We start from the raw sequence: 25,501 nt of genomic DNA, 5'->3' as shown, positions 1-25,501 counted from the left end.
TTAGCTTAAGCTTTGAATTTGCTATATGTCAATGGCAAATGACCAGCCAGCTACTGTCTCTCGAGAGTCAATATTATGTTGATGGGGGCCAAAGTTCAAGTTGGAAACACATTTTCAAAAAAGATTAATGAACAAATTTTGTAAACATGTTTCATTTTGATGGACAGCGAAAAAGAATTCTCATTGCATCCACAGGTGTTGTTTAGCCACTAACCCTTAGGGGTCCAGTATTTTTTAAACCGTCCATAAAAAATAAATTCTGACTTTGGATGCTTCGATGACGCGAAAATCTCTTCTTCTAGTCGTCCTTTTAACTAATTTTTGGAATTATCTACGCTTTTCTTTAGCCTAGTTTTTTTTTTTTTGTTAAGAGGAGGGCATAGCCCTTTAAAGAGGGAAAGAGAAGGAGATTTTGTCTGAAAAGTTTTCTTATCATGCTCGAGTATTTAGCTAAAACATTTTTTTAGTACCTAATTCAGTCATACTAAAATTGGTTTTAAGACTAAAGTTTTGAGTTTTAAATTTCTATAATTGCTCAAAAAAAAAATTCTTTTTAATATAAGTTTATTTAAAGAATTTTGTATTTTTTTATTAGTATTATTTTATTTGATAAAAATGATTTTAAGTTATGTTTGATGTATAAGATAATTGATAGAATAATATGATAATCATTTTAGATTATTATGTTTGATTTGTATTTAATTGAAAGGGATAAAATTATAAAAAAAAATTATCATTCTCTTGGTATAAGATGATTCAATCATTTAAAAGTGAAGAGGATTATTTTTAATTTATAATATTAAATTTACATATTTTATTATACTATTAAAAATTATATCAATAATTTAAATTGTATAAACTTTAAAAAAAATAATTTTAATCAAAAATAAATTATCATATTTTAATCCTTATACATATTAAATATAAAATAAAATAATATTATTTAATTAAATCTCATTTATAATATTATTTTATATAATTTTATTATTAAGTTTTAAGTTTTTAAATTTTTGGGACAATGACGGGAAGGGAAGGCCCTCAAGCTTTGGAGAGCAGGGGACTTTTTTTTTTTTTTTTTTTTTACTTGAGACAACATTGTCATTGTAAATTACGGTCCCAAATCACTATCAAAGTCTCCAACATTTTCTCCTCCTTTTTTTTTTTGGAGCAAACAAATGAAAACCGCAAAATAACTTCTAGCTCCATTTCTATGACAAAAGGCCATGAAATAAGAAACTGTGAGGGAATTAGCAAGGACATAAATCACAAGTCTCAACCAACAGTAATATCCCCTGTGCTAATATTAACATTACCCACGGACAGATGTAAGTTCACGGGCAGTGCAAGAGAATGAACATGTACACCAATTTATTGGGGTGTGTGAGCTCGGATTAGGCTTTGCAAATCACAGAGATCACTATGCAAACCAGTGAAAGAATAGGTGAAGAGCCTTGATATGCAATACGCTCCAAACCATAAATTTGGAAAGAAAAATGAGCCAGTCATTTCGAATGTCTCCAACTCAAAGGGAAATCTCCACTTCGGATGCCAATATATTAACGCCCTCGGCCATAGTGGAAATCAGAAGTTGGACTCAAGAGGCCTATCAGCAGGGCCACCAATTACTGAAGGTAACCGTACAAATCTTGAGTCCGTTGACTCAGCTGGATTCCACGATCTGCCATAAAAATATACGAACCTGGAATCCCTGGCTGCATGGGTTTTCCATTGTCTCCCATGGAGCCATGATGGACTCAGCTGCATGGCTCAGTGCTTCATTAGGTGCCCATCCAGTGCAACCGGATGTGATTATGTAATAAGTGCATTAGTACTTAAAAAGAGCCAGAGATTACAAAGTGACCAAACAATTAATACAGCGAAAACTTCTTAGAACTAAAGAGTAAGATGTGCAATCAAATGTCAAGGCTGAAAGGCTGAAATAGGTGCTAAAAATGAGGATAATATAGTGAAGGTACAATGAAGCCCTGATGTCTTACATGTCAAACATTTTATTGGAAAGCATCTACACATGCTAAACTCGAAAATATAGGTGCCAAAGGTAATCTTCTATGCATTCACGTGAGCAAAGCTAAAAGTGGGCAGAGATTCTACCGGGTATGAATCCTAATTATGCAGCATTTATCTTCCTTCGTCAGTCCCTTCGGTTGAACAACAATCGAAAGATGAAATGGCTCAAAGATTTTCAATTTGCAATCACAATTGTCTGCTTAATCCAAAAATATAAGAAGTTAGAAGAAATCCTGCAGTGGAACTACGTCAATAAATACAACGTCGATTACAAAGAAATGCTTCTCTTTCACTGCATCAAAACCATTATTTATATCTACTTATGACTCAATCCCTCCTGGGAACTTCGCAGAATATAGTATGGCATTTTTTCTCAGTCAAAACTGAATTTTATTAATAGAACAGTCTTAATAGACTGATATAGCAATACAAGGTCCAAATAGCAAAACAGTACAGACTCGAAACAGCAGTTCAATAATACATACTCAAAACAACAGCTGAGTGGCTCTATTACATCCAGGCAACAAATAAATCCTCTCGATTAACTCATATCTTAGGAAGTGAATCAGCAAATGAGTTGGCTTCCCTGAGAGTATGATAGAAATATGCATTGCCAATACTTTCTCTGAGTCTGTCAATCTCATTCAAAATTACCTCATTACACATCCAAAAGATAGCAACCTTTGAATCTGATTCAACTATCAACTCATGATTCTTAACCATTGGAGACTTTGAATAAACTTCTAATGCTGTCTTGATAGCCATAAGTTCAGCAACATTAGAATCTCTAATACCAATAGGTCCATAGAATAGTCCTAAAATGATTCCTTCAGCATTTCTACGAACACCCCCACAACCAGCCAATCCTGGTTTCCCTCTGGATTACCACAAGGACTCACCCATGTAATCCCATTTCTTTTCGATTTCACCAGATTTCCGCTCATAACTATCCTAGGGATCAGTCCACCAACCAAATTCTTCAACTCCAGGACCACCTTCAATAGCTTTAAACCAAAACATAGCTCTCAGCTTGATAAGAAATATAACCTCCTCCCTATCCCATTTCATCCCTTCAAAGACTGATTCATTTCTAGCAATCCATAGAGACCACAAAGTAGCTCTACGAACAGTCAACCATCTACCTTTAGTCACTCCAGAGAAAGGAACAAACTCACTCTGTAACACAAGATCATGCATAAAATTCGGGACTACCCACACCAGCCCCCACCAATGAAATAGAGCAACATATTTTTCATGACAAATCACAACAGCACAGAATATGAAAACAGCTTTCAATGAACAGCCCACACAATAGACGTAAACACTGATTATCGTCAAAATGTACCCCTCTAGCCCCTAGAAAAAATTTAGATGGAATGCAATCCAAAATGGTAGTCCAAATAAAGCACTGAACTTTAGGAGGAACTTTGTATTTCCAGATGGAGACAAACCATACCTTTGGCACTGATAAAGAGTGCAGAGCAGCGTTAGGTCTTTTAATTGAGAAGCCACCATTTTACTCCACTTCCCACACTAGCCTGTCCTTCATGTTTTCCGTGAGGAACACATCTTGAACCTCCATTAACAACTTCTTTGCTAATTGATTTTCCAATTCCGTCAATTGTCCTCGGAATTGAAGCTGCCACTCTCCCCAATCACTTACCAGCCTGGATACTCTACGCACCTTATTGAAGGCTATTGAAAATAAACTAGGGAAACTCTCCTTTAAAGGTTAGTCACCCAGCCATCTATCAAGCCGAAAATAGATTCTTTTCCCATCACCAATCACCCATCTACACCCCTCAAAACCAATCAATTTATCCATCCCCTCTTCATTTTTCACCTCCACAATATTCCTCCATACTATAGACATTCTCTCCCTATTATTCTCAGCAGGTAACCAATCTAATATAATAGGGCAAATAATCTCTCTTGTTTCAGTCACAAAGAAATTATACTCTCAATAACATCTCATCAAAGGTTGACTTCAGTGGCAACCTAAGCAAAACAAATATACAGACATGACAAAGGAACTTCATTGCTACTAAGGTAAATAGGATAAAATAACAAGTGAACAAGAGCTTCTTCATCAGGCATAAAAGCATTAATATATAGCCCATCTTACTTCATAAGATCAAAAACCTTTAGAATTCAGAGATTACACACAAAGCGATTGATAAAGATGACAGCTTCCATTAACTGGTATGTTGCCGATGGGAACGGCATCCTCAGGGCAGTCTTCAGGTACATAGCTGTAGTAGGTGCTCCGGATAACGGGTCACATATCATCCCAAAGTGGAATAAACCATAATTTTGTTCGTTCAATCCGACTCTTGAATATACCTCAGTTATTTTGAAGGTCACCTACAAGTACGTACATTCACATATAGTATTATACAAATAAAACCATGTAATGTTTCTCGTTTCTGCAATGGAAATACTAATCAATTTATAACCTCGCCTATGAAACAGTGTATAGTGGAGCCAATTCCAGTCAAGATTTTTTCTCAATTTTTGGACTTCATTCTGGGTAATATTGAGTAGAACTGGTCATTTTAAATAAGATGTATCATATAAAAAAGCATAAAAGAAATGTAAAATTTTAATAAAAATCATTTATGAATGTAATAAAAAACTATTTTTATATTTAATGTATCAACAGATACAATAAATTATCTATATTTAATGTAAAATAAACAAATTTAAATACAGATACTAATGTTAAATACACAGATGCTAAAATTGTGCGATCATTGAACGAGCTAAGGCCTTTTTCTCCGGCACACAGAAACGCTTGAGCAAATGCTCAGCCACCTCAATTCTTCTGTACTACTATCTTCTATGACGTCACTTTGGATCTTCCATTAGATGCGATTGAATCCCACTGTCCAATCACCTCCACAAACATGTCCGTGATCTTACCAATCACATTCCTCCGTGAACTTAACTCCCAAAACCGAGATCGTTAACTGTTCAATCTATTTATTACTCCCAACTGCTCACTTTTTTGACGGAATCTTTCCTCCCAATTTGTCGAAATTACGACAAAACTTGCGGCATTTTTAACCGAAGCAAAACATCAAATAAAATCGAAACCGTCCATAATTTCCCAAATCACCTACTATCAACGGCTGAGGTTTCCTCAAACATTAATAATTTTTTTCAACTTATCGCCCACCGTAATTGGAAAAATTAGAAGCGAGGAATAGTTGGCCAAAAAAAACAGTGAGGAATTATTTGGTTAAAAAAAAAATAGAAATCAGCAGGCGTGAGGGAGGGAAGGAAAACGACAGAGGAGCCAGGGGCTAAGAGAGATCTCTGGCTTTCCCTTTCTTCCTGTTTTTTTCTTTTTTTTGTTGTTTTAAATTGACTAGAAAAAGGTTTTTTTTTTTTTTTTTTTTGCTTGGGGTCTCTGCTTCTCTTTCTTTTTGAATCTCCGAATGGGTTTGTGGGAAGCTTTTCTCAATTGGCTTCGTAGGTAGGAGAATTGTTTTTTTATTTTTCCGTTTCGTTTCCTGCAATGTTACTCTTTTTGAATTTCTGATGGGTTTTCGAGGAAAATATTTGTATTAGATTGAGAGTTATGATTTATATGGAGTTGGGTTTCATTTATTTAAGCTAAATTTTCTTTCTTTATCCTTGACTTTTGTGTTTGAAGAAGTGAATTTTGCAGCTTTTGTTTGACAATGCAGTCAAATTTCTTCAAGGGTTAAGGATATTACATATTGAATGGAATGAATTAATGTATAGTTCACGAACAAGATGGATAACAGAAGATGGGGTTTTGTTTTTTTTTTTTTTTGAAAAAAAAAAGTTTAAATATCATATTCAAAAAAAATGTTTAAATATCATATTCAATGATACAATGGTTTTAGATTGTTTTATTTCCGCATTTGTGTGGAGTAGATTATGGTAACATCACTCTGCAGATAAGGAAATCTGTGTAAGAAATAGGGCAAAGAGAAGGAAGAGAAGAGTTTAGTTATTCTTGGGGTGAAGGGAGTTGTATGGCATTAGGTTCCAGTTGTCGAAGTTTGATTTCTATGAGGAAATTCAATCTATGTGGCCATTCTAGAGTATTGTTTATGGTAGTCAAGTGCATGTGTCACGAACCTAAAAGGGAATCTTGAATTCCACATCGAACATAATAGGAGAGTCATTGGGATATATAAGGGTTCACACTACCTCCGTTTTGTGAGGCGTCTTTTGTAAGATAAAACCGTGAGATCAGGGGATCAGAGCGGACAATACCTCACAAAGATGTGAACTGTGATAGGAAGGCTGATTTGGACTCCGGAAAGATGAATGCTCGGGTTCCGGAGTCGCGCGAGTTCGAAGCTTAAGTCTTGACTCGTGACAAGTGGTATCAGAGTCAGCCCTAAACCGTTCGATCCACGTCAAGCATCTTGAGGGAGGTAGGCAGGGTGACCCGACCTAAGAAGGAGTCCTGAATCTCACATCAAACATAATAGGAGGATCACTGGGGTATATAAAGGTTCACACCACCTCCGTCTCACCAGGCACTTTTTGTAGGATAAAACTGTGAGGTCAGGGGGCCAAAGTGGACAATACCTCACAAGGGTGTGAATTGTGACGAAGGGTTGATCTGAGATGTCGGAAAGGTGAATGCTCGGGTCCCGAAACCGCGCGAATTCGAAACTTAAGTGTCGACTCGTGACACATACACTAACGTTTAAGATATCATGCCTTTTGAGTCATATCCTATATTGATTAGTTTGAAGGTTGCGAGTTTATCTTTTACTGGCGTGATCAAGCTATTGTTAGTGGCATGATTCGTTAAAGTTTTTTGGGAGAGTGCATAATAAAAAAAATCTTTTCTGTTCCACCTCCACATAGCTTGCAATTCTAGTTTAAGTTGTAAATGCTGTTTTGGGTTCATGTAGCTTAGTGGATGGTTTGTATATCTAGGTTTTATTTTTTGTGATGGGAACCATTTCTTTTTAACCAAACTGGAATTCACATACTTTGCAGTCAGTGATATGATTTATATATAGGTATGTATTTGGAGAATGAATGCTATGACAGTAAAACGTGCTAAATTGTTAAAATTGTGAGCTTTATCCTGTTAGATTGATTTTGTTGCATTATTAATCAATTGTATTCAGTCGGTCACCTATTATTGCAGAGTTTTCAAATCTTTATTTGTTTTACTAAGGCTCTTTCAAGTTAACCTCAGTAGGGTCAACCGTCATGGTACAAGGACTCACTTTTTCTATATGTTTTGCAGCCTGTTTTTCAAGCAGGAAATGGAGCTGTCTTTGATAGGACTCCAGAATGCTGGAAAAACATCATTAGTAAATGTTGTTGCTGTAAGTAAATTAAAACCTCACTTGTAAATGTTGTTGCAGTAGAAAGGGTCCATTAGTATCAATCTAGCATGTGTTTTATTTAACATATTCTGTGGATTGACTTTAAGTTGGCTGGCTGCTTTTTCAGACCGGTGGATATAGTGAAGATATGATCCCCACGGTGAGTCATATCATCTGAGAGGATCTGTATTTGTTCCATCAGTTTTTTTTTTTTTTTTTTCAGATTGTGAATTTGGATGATATTACATGTCAATGCTTTTGTTGTCTTTTTCTTTCTATCATAGAACTAAGGTAATTTATGTCTAATGGCCTATTTTCAGGTTGGATTCAACATGAGGAAAGTGACAAAAGGAAATGTTACAATAAAGTTATGGGATCTTGGAGGTCAACCTAGGTTTCGCAGTATGTGGGAACGATACTGCCGTGCGGTTTCTGCAATTGTGTGAGAAGATACTTCTTTATTTTCAGACTTCTTATTTGAAATAACTTTCTTCTAAATTGCTTTAACAATTTTGGGGGAACAAAAGTTTTCTTTGCCAATTTTTAACCATCTCTAATTTGGTAGTGGGCATTTCAAAACTGGCATTATAAGTATTATCTAAAACTGCATTGCCCTTCATTCCTGTTTTGGTATATGTCTTCAAAAGGCATAGCTCAGGAATTGAAGATATTTAATTCTGTGCATAAATTCTACTTGGTACTTGGAAAGGTTGGCATTTGATGCAAAAAGGTTATATAGCCTAGACGATCTAGAACAAATAACCTAGGCTTTAAGTCCATAGAAAATAAATCTAACAAATAAGGTCCAAAACTTGCAAGAATGTTCTCCATCACTAGATTTAATATATGCAAAAATTGCCGTCTATAACTATTGCTGTAATTGACTAGTCTTCAGTTACTTACCTTTGTACTTCTCAAATTGTGAAACCTGATACTGTTCTTCATTATGTGAATTGCATTTACGACTTTGTATATCCATTAACAACAAACCATGAGCACGCGTCCAAGGAGAAGTATCAACAAGGAACCTCAGGCAATAACACTTAGGATTTCTTACCAGTTTGATAGAGTTGTGTCTCAGGCAATAACACTTTACGAATAGGTTAATGAAGGTTTGCAACTGCTGTATTATTTGTGTATGGGCATATGTTTTTCCTTTTAGAACCTTGGCTACTTTATTTAGTTTTTATGGTAGTGAAACCATGTAAATCCCATAAATTTTTTTGGGTGCATTTGCATTTTATGAATCCTGTTGTGTGTCACACTTGGTTATGATTGGATGTTAAATGATAAGACTGCCTATCAAATTCTTGTAGAGGTTTTGGTAGGTTTACATCTAACCTGATTTTTTTTTTTTTTTTTTTTCAGTTATGTGGTGGATGCTGCTGATCCTGATAACCTGAGCATCTCAAGAAGTGAGCTTCATGATTTGCTGAGCAAACCCTCACTTAATGGCATCCCTCTTCTGGTGCTAGGAAACAAGATTGACAAGCCAGGAGCTCTGTCAAAACAGGCTTTGACTGAAGAAATGTAAGAGACATTTCACTTAATTCACTCAATTAACAGGACAAAACGGAAATGCCAAAAATGAACTAAAGTGATTCTTCTTTCCTTAAAAGCAAACACCGTTTCATAACATGGAATGTTATGTGCAGGGGACTCAAGTCAATTACTGACAGAGAAGTTTGCTGCTTCATGATATCATGCAAGAACTCAACCAACATTGACTTAGTTATTGATTGGCTTGTAAAGCATTCCAAATCAAAGAGCTGAAGAAAGTCGTTTCTTATTTGCTGAATCTTTGTTTTATAATTCGAGTTTCAGAAGGAACAATTTTTTTTTTTGTTTTTTCTCTAACTTTTATTTTCTGGTTGTTTAATATTATTTTCCCACCATGTACATCACAGTTTTAATTGAAGTATGATTAATATTTCTCTTGGCATGCTCTTATCAAATGTTCATTAAAGGATATGTATGTTCATGTCAATGCTTTGGGTGTTGATGATTGTTTTCTTTGTTCAAGGGATTTACTTACTGATAAGATGTGAAAAGAAAATAATTAGTGATAAAATATGAAGGAATGCTGCTAGTCTAGCTCACGAGCTCCTTCAATGGATTTGAAGGGCAGGCCGTTGTCTACTTTGAGAGATTATAAAGCAAATGAGTCATAGTGAAATGGATTAGAGCATGGCTGACCTTTCCCAAGGCAATCATTGATGTCTTGCTCTTCAATTAAAAAGAAAAAGGCATTTCTATTAATTACCATTAAAAAAAAAAGATAAACAGACAAATTTGTTGATAGAATGTTGAACTTTAAGTTGAAATAATGAAAAAAATTTAAACCAGGATAATTTTATATTAAAAATAAAAAAAAATTTCTCATTGATCTAATAGCAATTTGAAATTTAGATTTTTATTTTTTATGTCTCAATTGCCAAATTAATAATTTATTAGTCATTTGTCTATGATCACATAGAACAATTTAAAAGTTTTTTTTTTTTTAATTTTTTCTTAAATTTAAATTTAAATTCAAATCTAAATATAAATATATATCAACTCTCCCATCTTTGTGAGATAAATAAAACAAAAACTTAGGAAAACCAAAGGTATATTAGTAAAACAAGAGCTGCTTCAAATCTAAGCTACGTCGTTTAAAAAGGTTCAGAAACAACTACTAAAATCCCGAAAATGTCCTCACCTAGTTTACCCTTCTAAAACCCTCTCATCCCCGAAAAACCCCAAATCTTAACACAGTAACTCCGCTATTAAAGTCCCAGAAATGTCCTCCATGACTACAAAACTCGCCACCAAATCCCTCCTCAAACTCCTCATCTCTTCCTCACCGAGACCGCCCATTTCTGGATTCTTTTCCACCTTCACTTCCGAGGATAGGATCCAGAAACTCGAGCGCATCGCTGACGAGCTTTTAGACTTAACAAAACTCGAACGCTATGACTACTCCATCCTCTTCCGTCTCAAACTGGGCCTCAACCGCTACGGCCCTGCCGTCTCTGGCGTCACCTCCGCTGCCCCATCAGCACCCGGATCCGGTTCGGTCGCAGCCGAATCGAAAGCCGCAGAAAAGATGGCGTTTGATATAAAGCTGGAGAAATTCGACGTGGCGGCGAAGATAAAAATAATAAAAGAAGTGAGGACATTTACGGAATTGGGGTTAAAGGAAGCTAAAGATTTGGTGGAGAAAGTTCCCGTTGTGGTTAAAAAGGGAGTTACAAAAGAGGAAGCCGAGGCCATTATTAAGAAGCTCCAAGAATTGGGTGCCACTGTGGTACTTGAATGAACCTTTTTTTAAGATATTTTTGTTCTGGCATTACCATCGGAATTTGAAAGTGAAAAACTTTGCTGAAATTAATTCAGTCTTCTTCTGAAAAGATTGGGTTTTTTTTCCTTTAAGAAAATATTTACTGTTCTTTCTGCTCTTTTATGAAATTCCGTGGAGATGTTTGATGCATTTAGCCTTGGGTGTATCAAGTTGATTGGATTAGAGTGGCTACCTAGCTTCTGTGCTATACACTAAGATATGTTATCATCCAAATTTCTTTTGACATTTGCTACCAAGGCTGAAATGCTGCTGCTGCTTTAGAGAATGTTGTGTTTCTTAACTTGTAAGTCTCAGTGCACCTACCTGGGAACTCAAGAGTCAAGAGTTATTGGAATTGGAATGCTGGGACATTTGTTTGTAGCATCTCTATACTCTTTATATTTTGGAGCTTTGTTCTACAGGTTCTCTTTTCTTAGTTTCCTACTGAGAATCTGATATATATATATATATATATTGCTAGTTTTCCTTCAAATGAGGAAAGGATTTGTTATTTGGTCACTGAGCATGGAGGACTAATTGCTTCAGTTGGAGTACAGGTTTTTTGCCTTTGAAAGGAGTTATTTTTTTGCTTTTTCATCATCATCCTACATGCATCGGTTAAAATCCATGTCCATTGTGAGCTAAAATTAGGTAGCAGTGGAGCCACCTTGGAGAGTTTGCGACAAAGCTATTTCTATGATGCTTTGAACTAATCAAAGGTAATATGCCAAATTTTTGCAGACCTGGTAATGGATAGTCAAACCTTGTGTGATGCTCATTGCAGCTAATTCATTTAATGTTTAACAGATGTTCTAAAGATGATTACTTGAAGCTTTGGCCATGTTTGTTGGAGATATGGATTCTGGTCTCCACAAAATATTTCTGCAAGTCCTGTGACAGTGAGTTAACATATGGTTTTAGGTAAAATCTTATGCTAGATTGTTCTGAGCAAAGCTAGGATGAAATGTTGTGCCTCATTGTTGCTGTGTTTAATTAGTCAGTACCCTCCCTAAAAACCATGGAATAAGTAATTAGTCATTATCCAATGAATAAGTAAATAGTCATTATCCAATCTAGTTTCCGCTTGTTATGCTATGTAGTTTTGGCATGTTTTAAGGCAGAATAAAACGTGATGAGGCTTATGGTTTGAAAATTTTGAAGTCAACCCATCTTGCTGGTCAAGTATATTTTATTAGATGTGCAGCTTGATGAATCCGCACTGAAAGAAATTGGAATGATACGTTTATTTTTTTTGCCTGCCAATTTATGGTGTGAAAACATTGTTATTTCTATATAGCTAACCAGGGCGATAGGGCTTCATAGTATTGTAATTTTTTGCATACCATTCCAGGAAATTGATTAAAAGTATAGGTGATAGGAGTTGAGCTCCTTCTATTCCTAATCCAATTAAAAGCATGTACCACAAACTTCACAGATAGCTATATAATCATGCAATTTTTGTGCAAAATTGTAGTTGAAATTGTATTTGGATTGACTTTCGAAAAGACAGACCATATCTCAAGCGTGCCATCCTAAATACTTATCTTTCTTTTGCTATATCTGTACCCTTTACCTCAATTACTTCATGATAAAGCCATAGAATTTCAAAAATCTCTAAGCTCCTCGTCAAATGTTCGCTCAAAAGAAGCAGAACTTGGTGGATTAATCTCGCATTTTCTTCTTTACAAGCCTAATATAGTTACAGTTATAGACATGGTCACCGCTGATATATGAGGCCAGCATTATTCCAGTCTGATGCATGGTTCCAGCATCGATTTAAGGCCAAATGGTAGGTATCCATTTATGTCATCTGCACAAATTTCCAACTGACATCAAGAAGTAAGCAACAAAAACAAACACATGATAGGGGTAAAATCTTGCAAACCATAAGATGCTACAATATAGTACTCTTTTATTTAAGCTCAAATACAACATTCACAAAAGAAAGAATAAAAATGATGGATGTCAAAAATATCCAGAAGTCCCATGTCACTATCACCTGGATATACTTGACAAGTAATAGTAAATTGTTGTTTCATAAAACATGAAAGCTATGGATGTCAAAAATATGTAGCCACTCCATGTCACTACTTCTTGGATATACTTGGTGTCAAAATCAACAGGAAAAGAGAAGCTTCTATGAGGAGGAAAAGAATAATGATATTAAGAGAAAGTAACCGCCTGATTTGCAATGGGATTTCTATGAAACTATCCAACCACTGAGTTCAAAGAAGTCCGAGGATACTCTACGCTCTACAGATAAGAATAGCTATCCTTCCTAAATCTTAGTTACAGAAACTTCTCAACGGTGTAGAAAAAAGGTTGAAATAGGCTCACTGAAATAAGAGAAATAAATTTTGTTGAACTGATGTCAAGTTGCAATGAAGCTTTGTTGATTGGCAGAGCCGCAGGGGGTAAATATCATGACTATGACTAGATGTACTCTTGATTAAGATCCTCTTAAGCAACCGACACAAGCTTCCTCTGAGAAAACCTGTGTTTTTAGATCTACGAACATTGTTCGATAAGAAGAATATCTAAGAAAAACTGATTAAAGAGGATTTACCAGGTATCTAGCATCTGAGACTTCAATGCTTTCTCTACTGCTTTAGCGAAAATTTTTGCTGCTTCTGCTTCAGCTTCGGCTGTGTCAGCCTCTCTTGCTGCCTTTTCAGCCTCTGCAATTGCAAATTCTGCCTCTGCAACTGCTCGTGCAGCAGCTGCAGCAGCCTCTTCTGCAGCCATGCTCCTCATTTTTGACAACTCTGCATCAACTTGGGTTTTAGTAAGAATGTTGACGCCCTTCTTCTCTGCTTTTGAAGAACCCTTCTGCCTTCCTTCCAAAGGAAGCAGAGGAGATCTTGCTTCAGAAATAGTTGAACGTGGTGCAATCCTGTACTTGTGCTTTGCCTATCAACATATACATCATAAAGATGAATCATTCCCAACTTCGAAACATATTTCCCCCTTTATGAGAAGATATGCCAATAACTTTCCACAAGCAAAGGAGAAAAACCAACATCAACATTTCACGCAATTCATGAGGAAGAAAAGTATCATTGTCCAATATTACAAGTGCACGTGTCATATAGGTTATCCTAATATCATTTTCTGGAACATCAATGGCATAAGAGTATCACCTAAGCATTTCTGTCAATGATAAGGACCTTTTCTATAATCATGGAACACTAGTGTTGAATTTAACTTTTCTGCCATGCAAGCTACCTCATAGGCTAAATGATTTATGCACATGAATCATGATGAAGATAATAATATTCTACAGATACTGTTCCACCAATAATCAATGGTATGATTACCTTTATCAATGTCCCATTTGCTACCAACAGCTTTAATTTTGTTGCCAACAGCTTCTTGAGGTTTGGTGGAGCAGCATATTTCTCCTATAATGCAAAGATAAAACAAACTCAAACTAGTTTAGATGTTTTAGGGAAGTCATTCTCAATAGTTTTAGAGCTGCGCTTTAGGTCTAAAGACTTTAAATTGGACAAGAAATAAGAAGAAAGAGAAACCCTAATTTTGGTGTTATATATAACCATTACAAGAGGTAAAAGCCTTCAGCAGTTTAATTAAATAGGTATGTTTTCTTCAAGTATTTAGAATTTGTGACTGATCCCAGAAAGAAAAGTACCTCTATGTATACAGCAATTGAAGCCCTGTCAGAACCACCTGGCTCTTTCAAACTGGTGATAGCCCCTAATAAAATATTATCCAACCTACAAGCATTGAGAGGATATCACTTAATTAGCAATTAACATACCTGTACAAAATCAGAATACTAGGGCTCTCAACATAAGATTGTTTTGGCCTACAATGACCAGTAGATTGGATAATTTCAGTTAGTTAAAAATAAGTTATCTGCAGCACTGAAGCAATAACAAAAATGTGCATTTTCAATAGCCAATTTAAAATGAATCAATCTTCGAAATAAATAACTTTTGCCTTCTGCATCTTTTCATGTTTTAATATCTTGGCACTCATATACCCAAGTTCAACTAAAAGTGACTTCAATATGATATAAGAATATATGTAACAAGCAACCTTGAAATTGGTTTTTTAGGATCAATTGCCCTTGGTGTTCCACTAGAAACTGCAAGGGGCTTAGCATCAACAACTTCTTCCCTTGGAGGTACAGTGATAAGAGCCATTGGGTTATCATCATGTTTAGTGGCCAACTGATTTCTCCTAAGAGCAAGCTTGGCCTTCTGTCTTGACCCCCATATGGCTGTGGCATTTATATTTCTCCATTTATCCTGGCCACATTAGAACTATACACATTAGTTCACCTCAATGCATGAGAGAACATTGGCAACCAAAATAAGCACAAAGTGTTGCTTCAATAGTTTAGGATGCAATTAATAAAGGCACTATCAAGACACAGCAATCTCTGGTCATTAAACCAGAAAACCTTAAAATGCTTATTTCAATGATGATTGGTGAATCCTGCTTGAGGCTCAGCTACATACCTTGAGATCCACATTTGAGCGTGATCGCAAGACAGAACTAAACTCGGGATCGGAAAGTATATTGCGCCATTTACCAGTTCCATGCTTAACAACTCCTGCCTTGAGAGCAGCTTCTTCTTCTGCTGTCCATTTCTGTTTAGGGGCACCCATCAACAAATCCCTGAAACCCCCACTAGAAGAGAATATAAACAATTGAAATTCAAAAAGTTCAAACACTAATACTAATCAATCCTATTATATGCCTACGCACCTATGCATCAAGTTTAGACAACCAACAAAAAGCATAGTAATTGACCAACAAATAAGTGCTGAAAATGCATGTAACCTTTTGAAAGGCATAATCGCATTAACACAAAGACTAGACATTCACAGACAGATCTTTTCGTGACATTTTACAATAAATTGATCTGAGGCTCCAATTCTCATCCATTATGAAATTCCAGTAGCGCAAAATTGAAAACTTAAAAAAAAAAAAGCCAAAATAATGAAAAATCAGAAATAAAAACAGAAAAAATCCTTAATGCGATTAAGTTTCAGAAATTTAGACATAGCGTTACAAACCCAAACTTGTTCTTAAGCATAAAACTCAAACTTTCAACTTATCTTGACTCAAATAATACATAAATTTACGCTCAATCCATCACCACAGGTAATCACAGCTATGAAATGTAATTGTAATTATATATCTTTAATTTCCTCTTAAACTACAATCAAAATTATATTCTGAAAATAACAATGATGAAGCAAAAAGAAATCAGATTAAAGCATTTTCATCCAAAGCTTAGACTTTGATGAAATTTATCAAGAATCGATTCATCTAGAAAATTCCAAAGAAAAAACTTCGTATTAAGTGCTGAATTTTAAAAATCATGAATGAATTTTTTGGGAGGAAATCGAGGATTTAAAATGGAATACCTGATCGGAGAAACGCGCGAAGGGAGGAAGAGAATTCACGCGCGGAACATCGAATTTTTGTCGGGAAATTAGTATTTCTTACAAAACAGAGGATTGAAAAAATACATATAATAGGAGATTGGCTTTTTTGTCCATAAGAATAATAAAATAGAAATTTGGAAATGTTCTTTTATTCAAAATTGTTGTGAATTTTTGAAAATAACTTTTAGCCCCCCTAAACTTTTCTAAATAGAACTAGGTCCCTAAATCTAAGGGTATAATTCAGCCAAAGTTTCAAACTAGACTCAAGTGACTTGGGAGGCTACAAAAAGTAATTACTCTATCATCTTATTTGAGCAATCTCAACTTTAAAAGAAAAATCTTTCAAAGTTACATTTATAAGATTTTTTGGACGGTTGCTATCTATTATTTTTGGTAAAAAGAAGCATTTAGATTAAAAAAATTACTTTAAAAGATGTATTTTAGTTAATTGTTATTCCTTACATGAGAATTTGATTTTTTATTAATTTTTCAAAAAAAAAATATTTGATATATTAACATTAAAATTTTTTAATTTCACAAATAAAATAAAAATAATAACATATGTCTTATTTTTAAAATTTTAATTTTTTATTTCTTAAATATAAATTAAAAATATGTATCAATATTTTAATTTTATTTATGAAATTAAAATTTTCATTATCAATATTTAAAAATTTTCACTATCAATATATTTGATAATTTTTTTAAAATACTATACAATTGTTTGAAAATGAAATAGAAGCGAAGAAAGTTGGAAAAATACTAGTTTTATCTCTTTTAGTGAATATGTAGAAAACTAATACATACCTCTTTTTAAAATTTGAAAAAAATTTTCAATAATCCAAAAAAAATATGGTCCAGTATGTAAACTAATTTGTAATTATTATTATTATGGGCTATGAACTTAATTTGCAAGTGGTACTGTGGTAGATGAAAATCTTTATTTAAATCATTACTAAATCACTAAATGCGCAATCTGCACCGAAATTAGCCTAATTGCATCAATTATCAATGGATTTTACGACAAAACGAAAACGAGTGGGCCAATTTCATAAATATAGAAACATGAAGATCAAAACTACAATTACCCACAAATATATTTTATTCATTTACAATTTTTTTATTAAAATAATTCCAACACTGCCACAGGGAGGTTCTTTTTCTTTTTCAGGAGCGGAGATAAAAAGAGCATCCAAAAAACGCAAGAGATTTTGAGGAAGACGATGGCCACCGCAAACTCGCTGCAAAAAGCAAGGAGCCAAGCTCGAGCAGTTCGAAAGGCGCTGAGCTCTTTCTCGAGAACCTTCTCTTGAGATGCATTGATGGCGGTCAAGCCAGGCGAGGTCGGCATGGTTTACGGAATCCCTGACGAACATATTCGTAGGAGTGTAAATTTCAAAATTTTATCAGTGTTGGGTTAATTTTGGCAATTTTTAATCCAACCCTTTTTCCTCTAATTTTCGAAAGAGACAATAGTTAGGCTGCGTGTTTATTTATTTATTTATTTTACATTCATCGTAGGTTGTAATATATTCGCCTGCAAGAACTGCAATACAACAAGGATCTGGGAAAGTTGGAAAGTGGAAGATCAATTTTATGTCAACACAAAAGTATGTCTTTTTATCGATCTAACTTTCCCGTCTTTTTTAGCTGTAGAAATTGAATTTTTTTTTTTTTTTTGGGTGTAAATATGCCATTTCGCGCTTAGAATATGGACTCTTTTACGGGTGATGCTTATAAATGGTAGAAAATCAAAATGACAAAATTAAGCTATTCCTGATCTTCAATTATCTGTTTTTGATAACCGAATTTTTCCCATGTTTTTAATTGTTCCTCACATATCCTTGAAGATTCTGAAACTTCACTAACTTGTATCAATGTTCTGCTTCATGTTTGCTGGGTTGTGGTTTCATTGGTTAAAACTTGTTTTCTTGAACTTAGGCCACATTGCCAAATTCTTGGTATGATTCTGACTTAGAGTCTTTGTTTTGGTCTTGTCTGTGCAAGTAAATCTTAGATGTTTTTCTTGTAACCATGATTTACATAATCAATAATTTCTTGTCTATGAATAATATGGTGTAGGTGTGAGAACCCATTGATGCGTTGGACATCCACAGGGGACCCTTATGCCAATGTTGGTGATGCTGCACTTGGTTTTGATAGTGAAGAAGCTGCTAAGTCTTTTGCTGAGAAACATGGGTGGGAATATGTGGTATTATTCACTTTTTAATTTTGATTATTGGACTAAATTATTCCATTTCTTATTTGGCTTAAAGAAATGAGCTTTCATGATATTTGGTTACTTTTTAGTCTGAATGTTCCTTAGATTATCTTTTTCTTGTGTCAGACCAGAAATTTTACAATTAGTCGTTTGATTTCAGATATCTTTTCCCTGTTGTTAGATGGCATATTCACTTGATGATTTTGTAACGAAAATGTTTTTCTCCCTTAATCATCCAATCCAATCTCTATCCTTCTTGAGATGCAAATCGGTGGTACATCTTGAACTCACATACAGGTTAAAAAGCGCCAGGCACCAGTGCTTAAGGTTTGGGAGTCTTTCTTTTGCACTTTTGCGCTATTCTTATTACCTCACATGAGCCTTTATAGCAGAACATTTGGAATGAAAATCATGTTTACGAAATTTAAATCAGGTTAATTCTTATAGCTAGGCTTAAGAATAAAAATCAACTTGAGATTTCTAAAGACAGTTGCTCAAGACAAACTAATGCATCATTGGTTTTTACCTTTTCATGATTAGCAATATGGAATAATTGCCTGCACATTCTTGATCCTTGATTAGACATTTTCTTTGTTGTAGTAATTTCTATTGTTATCTTTGGAATGGTGATTTTATGAGTGATTGAGAGGGTTTTCTGATGGTCTGTGCTCGAAATTTTTGTTCTTAGTAGCCCTCTTGTTGCACTGAAATCTTCTAAAAGATGCTGTGAAGTTCTAACAGCTGACATTTGACAAGTTGAAATTACTTACATGAGAGAGAGTGAGATTGAAGTTACAATACTAGATAACAGCAGAATGAACAAGCTTTTAACTTCATAGAGACATCTAGGACAGGATTACTGCATATGACGATTGTATATGCGGCTATTGTGTCCAAAAAATTCCAGAAGAATGAACATTGCATGTGATATGTGCAAACATTACTGCAATGGTCAAGCTATTTCTCCACAATTATGTGTAATGTGCTCTAGCCTCTAGGCATAAGCAGACTGATTTAGATACTGCAAATCTATTGTTATGGTCCTATGCTTGGCTATGTCGTTTCCATGTTTTATGTTCATTACCAACTAAAGTTACAAACCCATGGCAGTTGTCTTCTTATGCGAATATGGTTGCAAGTCAAGTCATATGCAGATAACTTCAAGTGGAAGGGATCTGCCATATCTGAAGACTGATACTATAATCTTGCAGATCCTGTTGCCTTTTTCTACCATAATTCGAGTTGAGCAACTGAGGCTAAGTTCTTTTTGTGTTTGTTTGCACATTGTCATCTGTTGCATTATTTGATGTGAAATCCACCTTTGGGCTGTACAGTTCAAATTTATGCATTATTTTCTCTTTTAGCTTTAATAATTTAATTTCATTTTCATTTTCATTTTCATTTTTCTTCAAACACAAAAGGTTTGAAATTCCTCTTGCAAGTATACTTGATTGAGACATTTTCTTTTCAAGAAGAAAATTCCCCTTTTTACGTTGGACTATTTTTTTTTTTTTTAATGAAGTTATCAATGTAAAAAGAACCTGTTTGGATAAACTGATAAGATCTTTTAATTTTGTTTTCATATTTCTCATTCATGGCTTCACTATTTTTCTGTTTGATGGTATAATTATTTAACAATGCAGATTTGGATAAAATGCTTTCGAACCTGTTTGGCTTTGCTATTGAAGTATTTTTTTATCTCAACCGCAATTCCAAACAACAGACAACATCAGCGGTTGAAGAAGTTTCAAATTCGACAATTGGTCTGTGTAGGGTGGAATTCCCTTGTGAAACCTTCAGAATGAGCAAACTTCTTGAGATTCCCAAACCTAGACAAACCATCCATGTGAACTCTGTCACAAACAACTCTAGTTCCAGGCTTTAAACCAGGAGTATTTTCCACTTGCAACCCAGCAAGCCAGCCAGCCAGGACAACTGCAATGTCTTACTAAAATCCCCAACAACTGCAAAAATAGAAAGAACGATAGAAAATAATCAAAATTTAATTAAGACATTATTATGAGCAATCGAAAAAAAATCTGATAAACGAAAAAACCACAAATAACTGAAATGACAAGATATTTGAACTTTTGATATCTTATTCCTTTAATTTTATCAAAATTTGATTGGAATTATCGAATTTTAACCATTTAGTTTCCGGGAAAACCCCTAAAACCAATAAGAGAAAGAAAAAGAAGGGAGAGGGGTACCCGAAGAGGGCTCGTCGGCAAAGGAAATGGTAGCAAAGTTGAATATGCGACGAAGATAAGGCAGGGAAGCAAACCGGAGCTCCGGACCCATTTCCGGGTACCCCTTGTCCTTCCGGAGTTGGCAGATTGAGGGAAGGGCACGGTTTTGAAAATACGAGTTTATGTGGAGGGCGTTTCTGCCATTTCAATGGATTTATATACCTTTGGGCTGGCGGAAGTAGATCCACCCAACTTCCAATGACGCTTGAAAGTTGGGCTTTGGCAGGGCCCATTCTGATCCCAAACACCCAATCTCCAAAAAAAAAAAAATCAAAGCGCCAAGCAATCCTCTATCCCTCCGTCGCGGCGGCCCGCGAGAGCTCTCTTGCTTCTACCTACCGATTGCTTCAACCGTTGCGCTTCAATCGTCAGCGCCCCCACAACAACCACTACCGCCACTGCCCCTCGTATATGTAGCTGTTCGGGTACTTTTAACACTCCCTCTTTCAAGTTTTGTCCTTTTAAACATTTTTCTCCCTTTTTTTGGTGATTTTCTTATTGTATTTGGTTTATATCAATTTAAGTGATTTTAACTTAGTCAGTTGAATAGGAAATACGGGAAAAAGAAATTAAAATTTGGAACTTTATTGAAATAGTTTGATATATGAATTTACCTTTTATATGAGTATGTATGGTTTAATAGTAATTGAATGAAATCTTTAATTTTCTTATAATAAATGGTATGTAAGTGAGAAAGATCTGCTAAATGTCATGTATTTATCTTTGGCGTGTTTCTTTAATTGATTTTGACGGTTTCCATTATGCTTGCAGATTCATATAAGATTGTTAATCTGATTTTGATGCAGTATTATTGTCTTTGTTTCTTAACTCCACTTGCATTAGGAATTAAGGAAATAGAGAGCAAATCCAAGCTTGTGAACAGCTACACCACCTAGTGCAAAGTATACAATGGCACACAGATTGTTAAGAGATCACAAGGCAGATGGTTGGGAACGCGCCAACTTCACTATCATTGTGAGTCTTGCCTTGGTGACAATCCATATGTCCGAATGGTATTAATCCTTATCTCTTTAATACTCTCTCTCCAAATGTCAGTCCCTGTCGGGGGATTTGAAATTGTATTTTTATATGGGAAATGTAAACCCAAGTTTTCAGTAACTGAATTATAAGTTTACAATGTATTGAACTATTAAGGTATGGTTTTGTTAGAGGTTTTACCTTTTAATTGTATTTTTGGTTTTGTTTCAGGCATATCTATATAATTTTAACCAGCATGTATATTGATGTGAGCAGAGTTGTGAAATACAGAAAAACTTTCTATAATGTGGTTGAGCCTCTTTTCTTGAGGTGAAAATGTAGAATAAGTAAATCAAAAATTTTTTCCAAGGAAATTGTCAATGGTTAAACATGGGTAGTCAAATTAGAGTCTAAGTGGGCAAGTTGTTTAACTGTGCTTGTTGCTTGACTCTTGCAATTTTTCCCAAGGAAGAACTAGGTGACTTGTTATTATTATACCTTTGTTTGTTTTTTATGCTTCTAATTCTGTGACTTCTATAACCTTAGTTAAAGATGGAATAGATTCTTTGAAATGAATTTGCACTACGAAATAACAAAATGATTTACACTGTCATTAGGCATTAGTAGTAATACTAATTGGACATATTTGAAAATTTCCCAACCCGTGTATGTTCACTGCTACATTGGTTGAGATAACACAAATCAGCATATTCATAAGTGGCAAGAAGGTCTATGAAGATTAATTAGTTTAGACTATGGTTCTAAACCTATAGATTCACCGAGTCTTCTGATAATTTAATTTTGTTTTGTTCCTTCAATAATGAAAATTTCCATGTTTTACTCTCATGTGCTTCTGTACACTTTGCACTGCAGACTAAAGTAGATTATGATACAGAATGCAAGATTTAGGTGGAGGCCTGGTCATGATGCAAGGCATAAGAAAACTGAGGTTTGTCAGACATGCAGTAAGTTGAAAAATGTTTGTCAAGTCTGCCTTTTAGATCTTGAATATGGATTGTGAGTTCAAGTTCGGGATACTGCTCTTAATATAAATTCTAATGATGCCATTCCAAAGAGTGATGTGAATAGAGAGTATATATCGCTGAGGAGCATGACTGCAGGGTATATATCTTAATACTTAACAGTTATCTTTTAGTATCATTTTATGAAGAAAGTGGAGCTATTTAAAGTGTCATCTTATATAAAATTCTTCAAGCAACTTCCAGCTGAGCTGTTTGCCTTACAGAATGCAATCCTTTTAGTTATCATTGCAATAGCTGAACGATCTAGCATATGCATGGGTGTGTTAAAACTCTATAGATGTGGGAATCTTTATGTAGAATTAAACTTTTATTGACAGTGTGAATGAGATGGAGTTTAGTGGTTTTAAGTGTGCCTAATGTATTTGCTTTAGTCTTTTAGATGGATATCGTCTCCTATTTCCTTTTGTGTTTTTCTGTTATGATTAGTTAAGTAAATTTGTGGTTTGCAGGCCAGAGCTGGTTTAGATTACGAATCCTCATATGGGAAATTACGGCCAAATGACACTATTTTGAAGCTTCAGAGAACAACACCATGCTACAAAAGAAACCGAGCACATATTTGCAGTTTCTATGTGCGGGGTGAATGCTCAAGAGGTGCCGAGTGCCCTTATAAGCATGAGATGCCAGTAACTGGGGAGTTGTACAGCAAAACATAAAAGACCTTACTATGGGTAAGTGCATTTTTTGTTAATATTTTGCCAGCTATAAAAATTTTAATGGAGCTTTGTTCTAAGCTTTATAATCTCTACTGCATCGATGATGTGACAGATATCTTACTAGAGAATTAATATGTAACTGAACAAAAGGCTTATCATATATGACAAGAGGGGCTGGCCATCTTATTATGAATAGTGAGTTTTCTTATGAGTAGCTCCTGATTAGTGATTAATACGTCAAAGAAAGCCACCTCTGCTACCTATTGCTTCATGTCGTACACTGCCTGATAATGTTTTCATGATTTCCTCATTATTCTCTTGGTAAACATGGTCAAGGATGGGTATTGATTGGAAGATACTTTATTCGAGTGGTAATTAGGTATTTATCCTTAACAAATGCCATCTTCTTTTTTGGTCACAGTGTTTGAGTGGTCATGTCATGAACATAATTTTTCAGTCTTTTAACAACACATGTTCTTTCCCTCTCCCCTTTTGTGTTAGTTTGTGTGTTAATTGCCAAATGTGTTTGGGTGGGGAGAGGGAGTTTGCGGGGAGTTCATACCCATGAACTATTCTGTCTTTATGTGTCTTTTTCGATGTTTTTAGCATTTTGATGTTCATCTCTATATATGAATGGTAATACTGCAATGCATTGACAAACTTAATGTTTGTTGCGACAAACCTATTGCTTGCCTTAGTAGATTAAAGCTTTTCATGCTTGATACTTTCTAATGTTGTGATTAACTTTTGCAGGGTGAATGATCCAGTGGCAATAAAGCTACTTAACAAGGCTGGTGAAATGCCTTCTTGTAAGCTCCTGAGGATGAAAGCATTAAACCCTTGATGTGGGCGGGTTTGATAAAAGGGTTGTGTAGCGAGATTTAAGGGATAATGCCCACGGTGAAATTGAATCAATAAAGATGGTGCTTGACAACGCATGTGCCTCTGTAACGTATACAACCAGAGAAGGAGCTGAGAAGGCTGCACAAAAGCTTTCTAATAAGCTACTAAGCTAGTCATAAAGGGTCTCAGGCTGAAGCTGATGTGGGGTAATTCCCAGGTTCCAAGACCTGAGTCAGAAACCTCGGATGCAGTATTTTACTATCCCCCTCCACCTCAGCTGGATAGAGCCCTCTATCCATCAATGAATCCTCTATCCATCAATGAATCCTCAAAGGATGGGTGCCTTGGTTCCGTCCCATGATGGGGAGAACACAAATCTGGATCTGAAAAACAACCTGGGCAACATTATCCAACCTATCCCACCATCACCTAGGCAATATCCTCGTCAGCTTTATCCACCATACGGATGCAACCAATGCCACCTTATCAGCAGTATCCACCATGTCATTAGGCAATGCCTCCACCTCAGGCCCCATCAGTAGCTCAGCATTATCAACATTCTGGGCCACCAAAGCCCACACCTCCTGTGAGTGCATCTTCAACAAGGACACCACCAGTGTCAACTTCATCTGGTTCTGCACCTCCTCTTTCGGGGCCATCTGTTGCATCTGGGTCATGTCCTCGGTGAAGGTTTCAATAGTGTTGTTTTTGCTTATGTAAGAATTTAACTCGTTAACCCTCAAAATTATTTTTGTTTGAGTTCAAAATCGTCTTTACTTTATCTGTAGTTTTTTTATTGGCAATCATTTTGCTTTCAATATGTTAAGGGTTTTATGAATCATGCACAAGTAAAAGCAAGGCAAGGCAAGCCGCACGTGGTACTGCACAACCGACCGACAGCATAAAACCAAACCCAAAAAGGCCAACCCCAAGAAAATTTGGGAGACAAAAAACATCTCCCCAAGATCCATGAAAGGGGAGAATGTAACCAAAAGAAGGGGAAAAGTAAATTTGATGATTGATCAATTATTCAAAGTCTCAAACTACCAAACAAAACAGCATTGTAATATTTTATAAATTTGATAAAAAAAAAAAAAAAAAAAAAGGCAATCTATGCGGGGATCCAACTACCATTAGCTAGTGCGATTCTGCTGTAAATCTCCATTTTTATTTCTCTTCTTTTTACTACTCATTGATGGTATATGTATGAGAAATCATGCATGTAATCAATACTCAACAGCATTATTTAATTTCACATTCAACACCTTTTCTTCACTTAAATTATTTAATTTATCTTTTCCTTTTATCTAATTTTTAATCTCATCAAATTTTTTATTTTTATCTGTGTATTTGAAATATAAATAGAGAGTATTTTTTTTCCCATTTCAAGTATTTCAAGAGGAAACACTGAAGC

The 25,501-nt window shown here is 35.2% G+C and overlaps 3 protein-coding genes and 1 pseudogene across 8 annotated transcripts; 3 read left to right on the top strand and 1 right to left on the bottom strand.

The window, feature by feature from the left end:
• The first annotated feature begins 5,252 nt into the window (after positions 1 to 5,252).
• LOC111299930 (ADP-ribosylation factor-like protein 8a) lies at positions 5,253 to 9,306 on the top strand. Its single transcript, XM_022895462.2, has 6 exons — positions 5,253 to 5,506; positions 7,277 to 7,358; positions 7,486 to 7,518; positions 7,679 to 7,800; positions 8,727 to 8,888; positions 9,014 to 9,306. The coding sequence occupies exons 1-6, from the start codon at positions 5,469 to 5,471 to the stop codon at positions 9,129 to 9,131; spliced, it is 555 nt and encodes a 184-aa protein (XP_022751197.1). The 5' UTR covers positions 5,253 to 5,468; the 3' UTR covers positions 9,132 to 9,306.
• Positions 9,307 to 12,095: 2,789 nt separating this feature from the next.
• Positions 12,096 to 16,220, bottom strand: LOC111299929 (telomere repeat-binding factor 2-like). Of its 5 annotated transcripts, none has more exons than XM_022895461.2 (7): positions 16,077 to 16,220; positions 15,162 to 15,321; positions 14,737 to 14,948; positions 14,327 to 14,411; positions 13,995 to 14,078; positions 13,244 to 13,587; positions 12,096 to 12,487 (listed from the first exon to the last, which is right to left on the bottom strand). In XM_022895461.2, coding segments are annotated over exons 2-7 (876 nt in total). In that variant the 5' UTR covers positions 15,312 to 15,321; positions 16,077 to 16,220; the 3' UTR covers positions 12,096 to 12,486. The 5 variants fall into 5 exon arrangements, with proteins under 5 accessions (XP_022751196.2, XP_089604005.1, XP_089604006.1 ...); XM_089747879.1 differs by having other exon boundaries at positions 12,096 to 12,503; positions 16,077 to 16,211; XM_089747880.1 differs by having other exon boundaries at positions 12,309 to 12,503; positions 15,162 to 15,333; positions 16,077 to 16,206.
• A 1,003-nt stretch (positions 16,221 to 17,223) lies between these two features.
• On the top strand, positions 17,224 to 24,868 carry LOC111299927 (NADH dehydrogenase [ubiquinone] iron-sulfur protein 4, mitochondrial-like). The gene is made up of 10 exons (XM_089747878.1): positions 17,224 to 17,485; positions 17,619 to 17,707; positions 18,180 to 18,309; positions 18,500 to 18,645; positions 19,429 to 19,559; positions 19,962 to 20,992; positions 21,411 to 21,580; positions 22,419 to 22,667; positions 23,038 to 23,259; positions 23,998 to 24,868. Exons 1-5 carry the CDS (start codon positions 17,420 to 17,422, stop codon positions 19,511 to 19,513), a joined length of 516 nt encoding a protein of 171 aa, XP_089604004.1. The 5' UTR covers positions 17,224 to 17,419; the 3' UTR covers positions 19,514 to 19,559; positions 19,962 to 20,992; positions 21,411 to 21,580; positions 22,419 to 22,667; positions 23,038 to 23,259; positions 23,998 to 24,868.
• On the top strand, positions 21,477 to 24,868 carry LOC111301046 (zinc finger CCCH domain-containing protein 40-like; annotated as a pseudogene). The gene is made up of 4 exons (XR_016329992.1): positions 21,477 to 21,580; positions 22,419 to 22,667; positions 23,038 to 23,263; positions 23,998 to 24,868. The product of XR_016329992.1 is annotated as a zinc finger CCCH domain-containing protein 40-like (transcript).
• Positions 24,869 to 25,501: the final 633 nt, after the last annotated feature.

The sequence above is a fragment of the Durio zibethinus genome, chromosome 18 (assembly GCF_047325235.1).
Source record: "Durio zibethinus cultivar Kanyao isolate XHJ-2024 chromosome 18, ASM4732523v1, whole genome shotgun sequence".
Taxonomy (NCBI): domain Eukaryota; kingdom Viridiplantae; phylum Streptophyta; class Magnoliopsida; order Malvales; family Malvaceae; genus Durio; species Durio zibethinus.
Note: the sequence above shows the minus strand (reverse complement) of the source record. Positions and strands in the feature narration are given on the sequence as shown.

Excerpts from the sequence above, each read along its gene's own strand:
- LOC111299929 (XM_089747879.1), bottom strand. The coding sequence starts at position 15,311 with ATGGGTGCCCCTAAACAGAAATGGACAGCAGAAGAAGAAGCTGCTCTC. Across the intron at positions 14,949-15,161 it reads GCTCAAATGTGGATCTCAAG|GATAAATGGAGAAATATAAA; the intron begins GTATGTAGCTGA and ends TAATGTGGCCAG. Across the intron at positions 12,504-13,243 it reads TCTCAGATGCTAGATACCTG|TTGGAAATTTGTGCAGATGA; the intron begins GTAAATCCTCTT and ends TCTTGATGTCAG.
- LOC111299930 (XM_022895462.2), top strand. The coding sequence starts at position 5,469 with ATGGGTTTGTGGGAAGCTTTTCTCAATTGGCTTCGTAG. Across the intron at positions 5,507-7,276 it reads TTTCTCAATTGGCTTCGTAG|CCTGTTTTTCAAGCAGGAAA; the intron begins GTAGGAGAATTG and ends TATGTTTTGCAG. Across the intron at positions 7,519-7,678 it reads GTGAAGATATGATCCCCACG|GTTGGATTCAACATGAGGAA; the intron begins GTGAGTCATATC and ends GCCTATTTTCAG.
- LOC111299927 (XM_089747878.1), top strand. The coding sequence starts at position 17,420 with ATGGCGGTCAAGCCAGGCGAGGTCGGCATGGTTTACGGAATCCCTGAC. Across the intron at positions 17,486-17,618 it reads ACGAACATATTCGTAGGAGT|GTTGTAATATATTCGCCTGC; the intron begins GTAAATTTCAAA and ends CATTCATCGTAG. Across the intron at positions 17,708-18,179 it reads AATTTTATGTCAACACAAAA|GTGTGAGAACCCATTGATGC; the intron begins GTATGTCTTTTT and ends AATATGGTGTAG.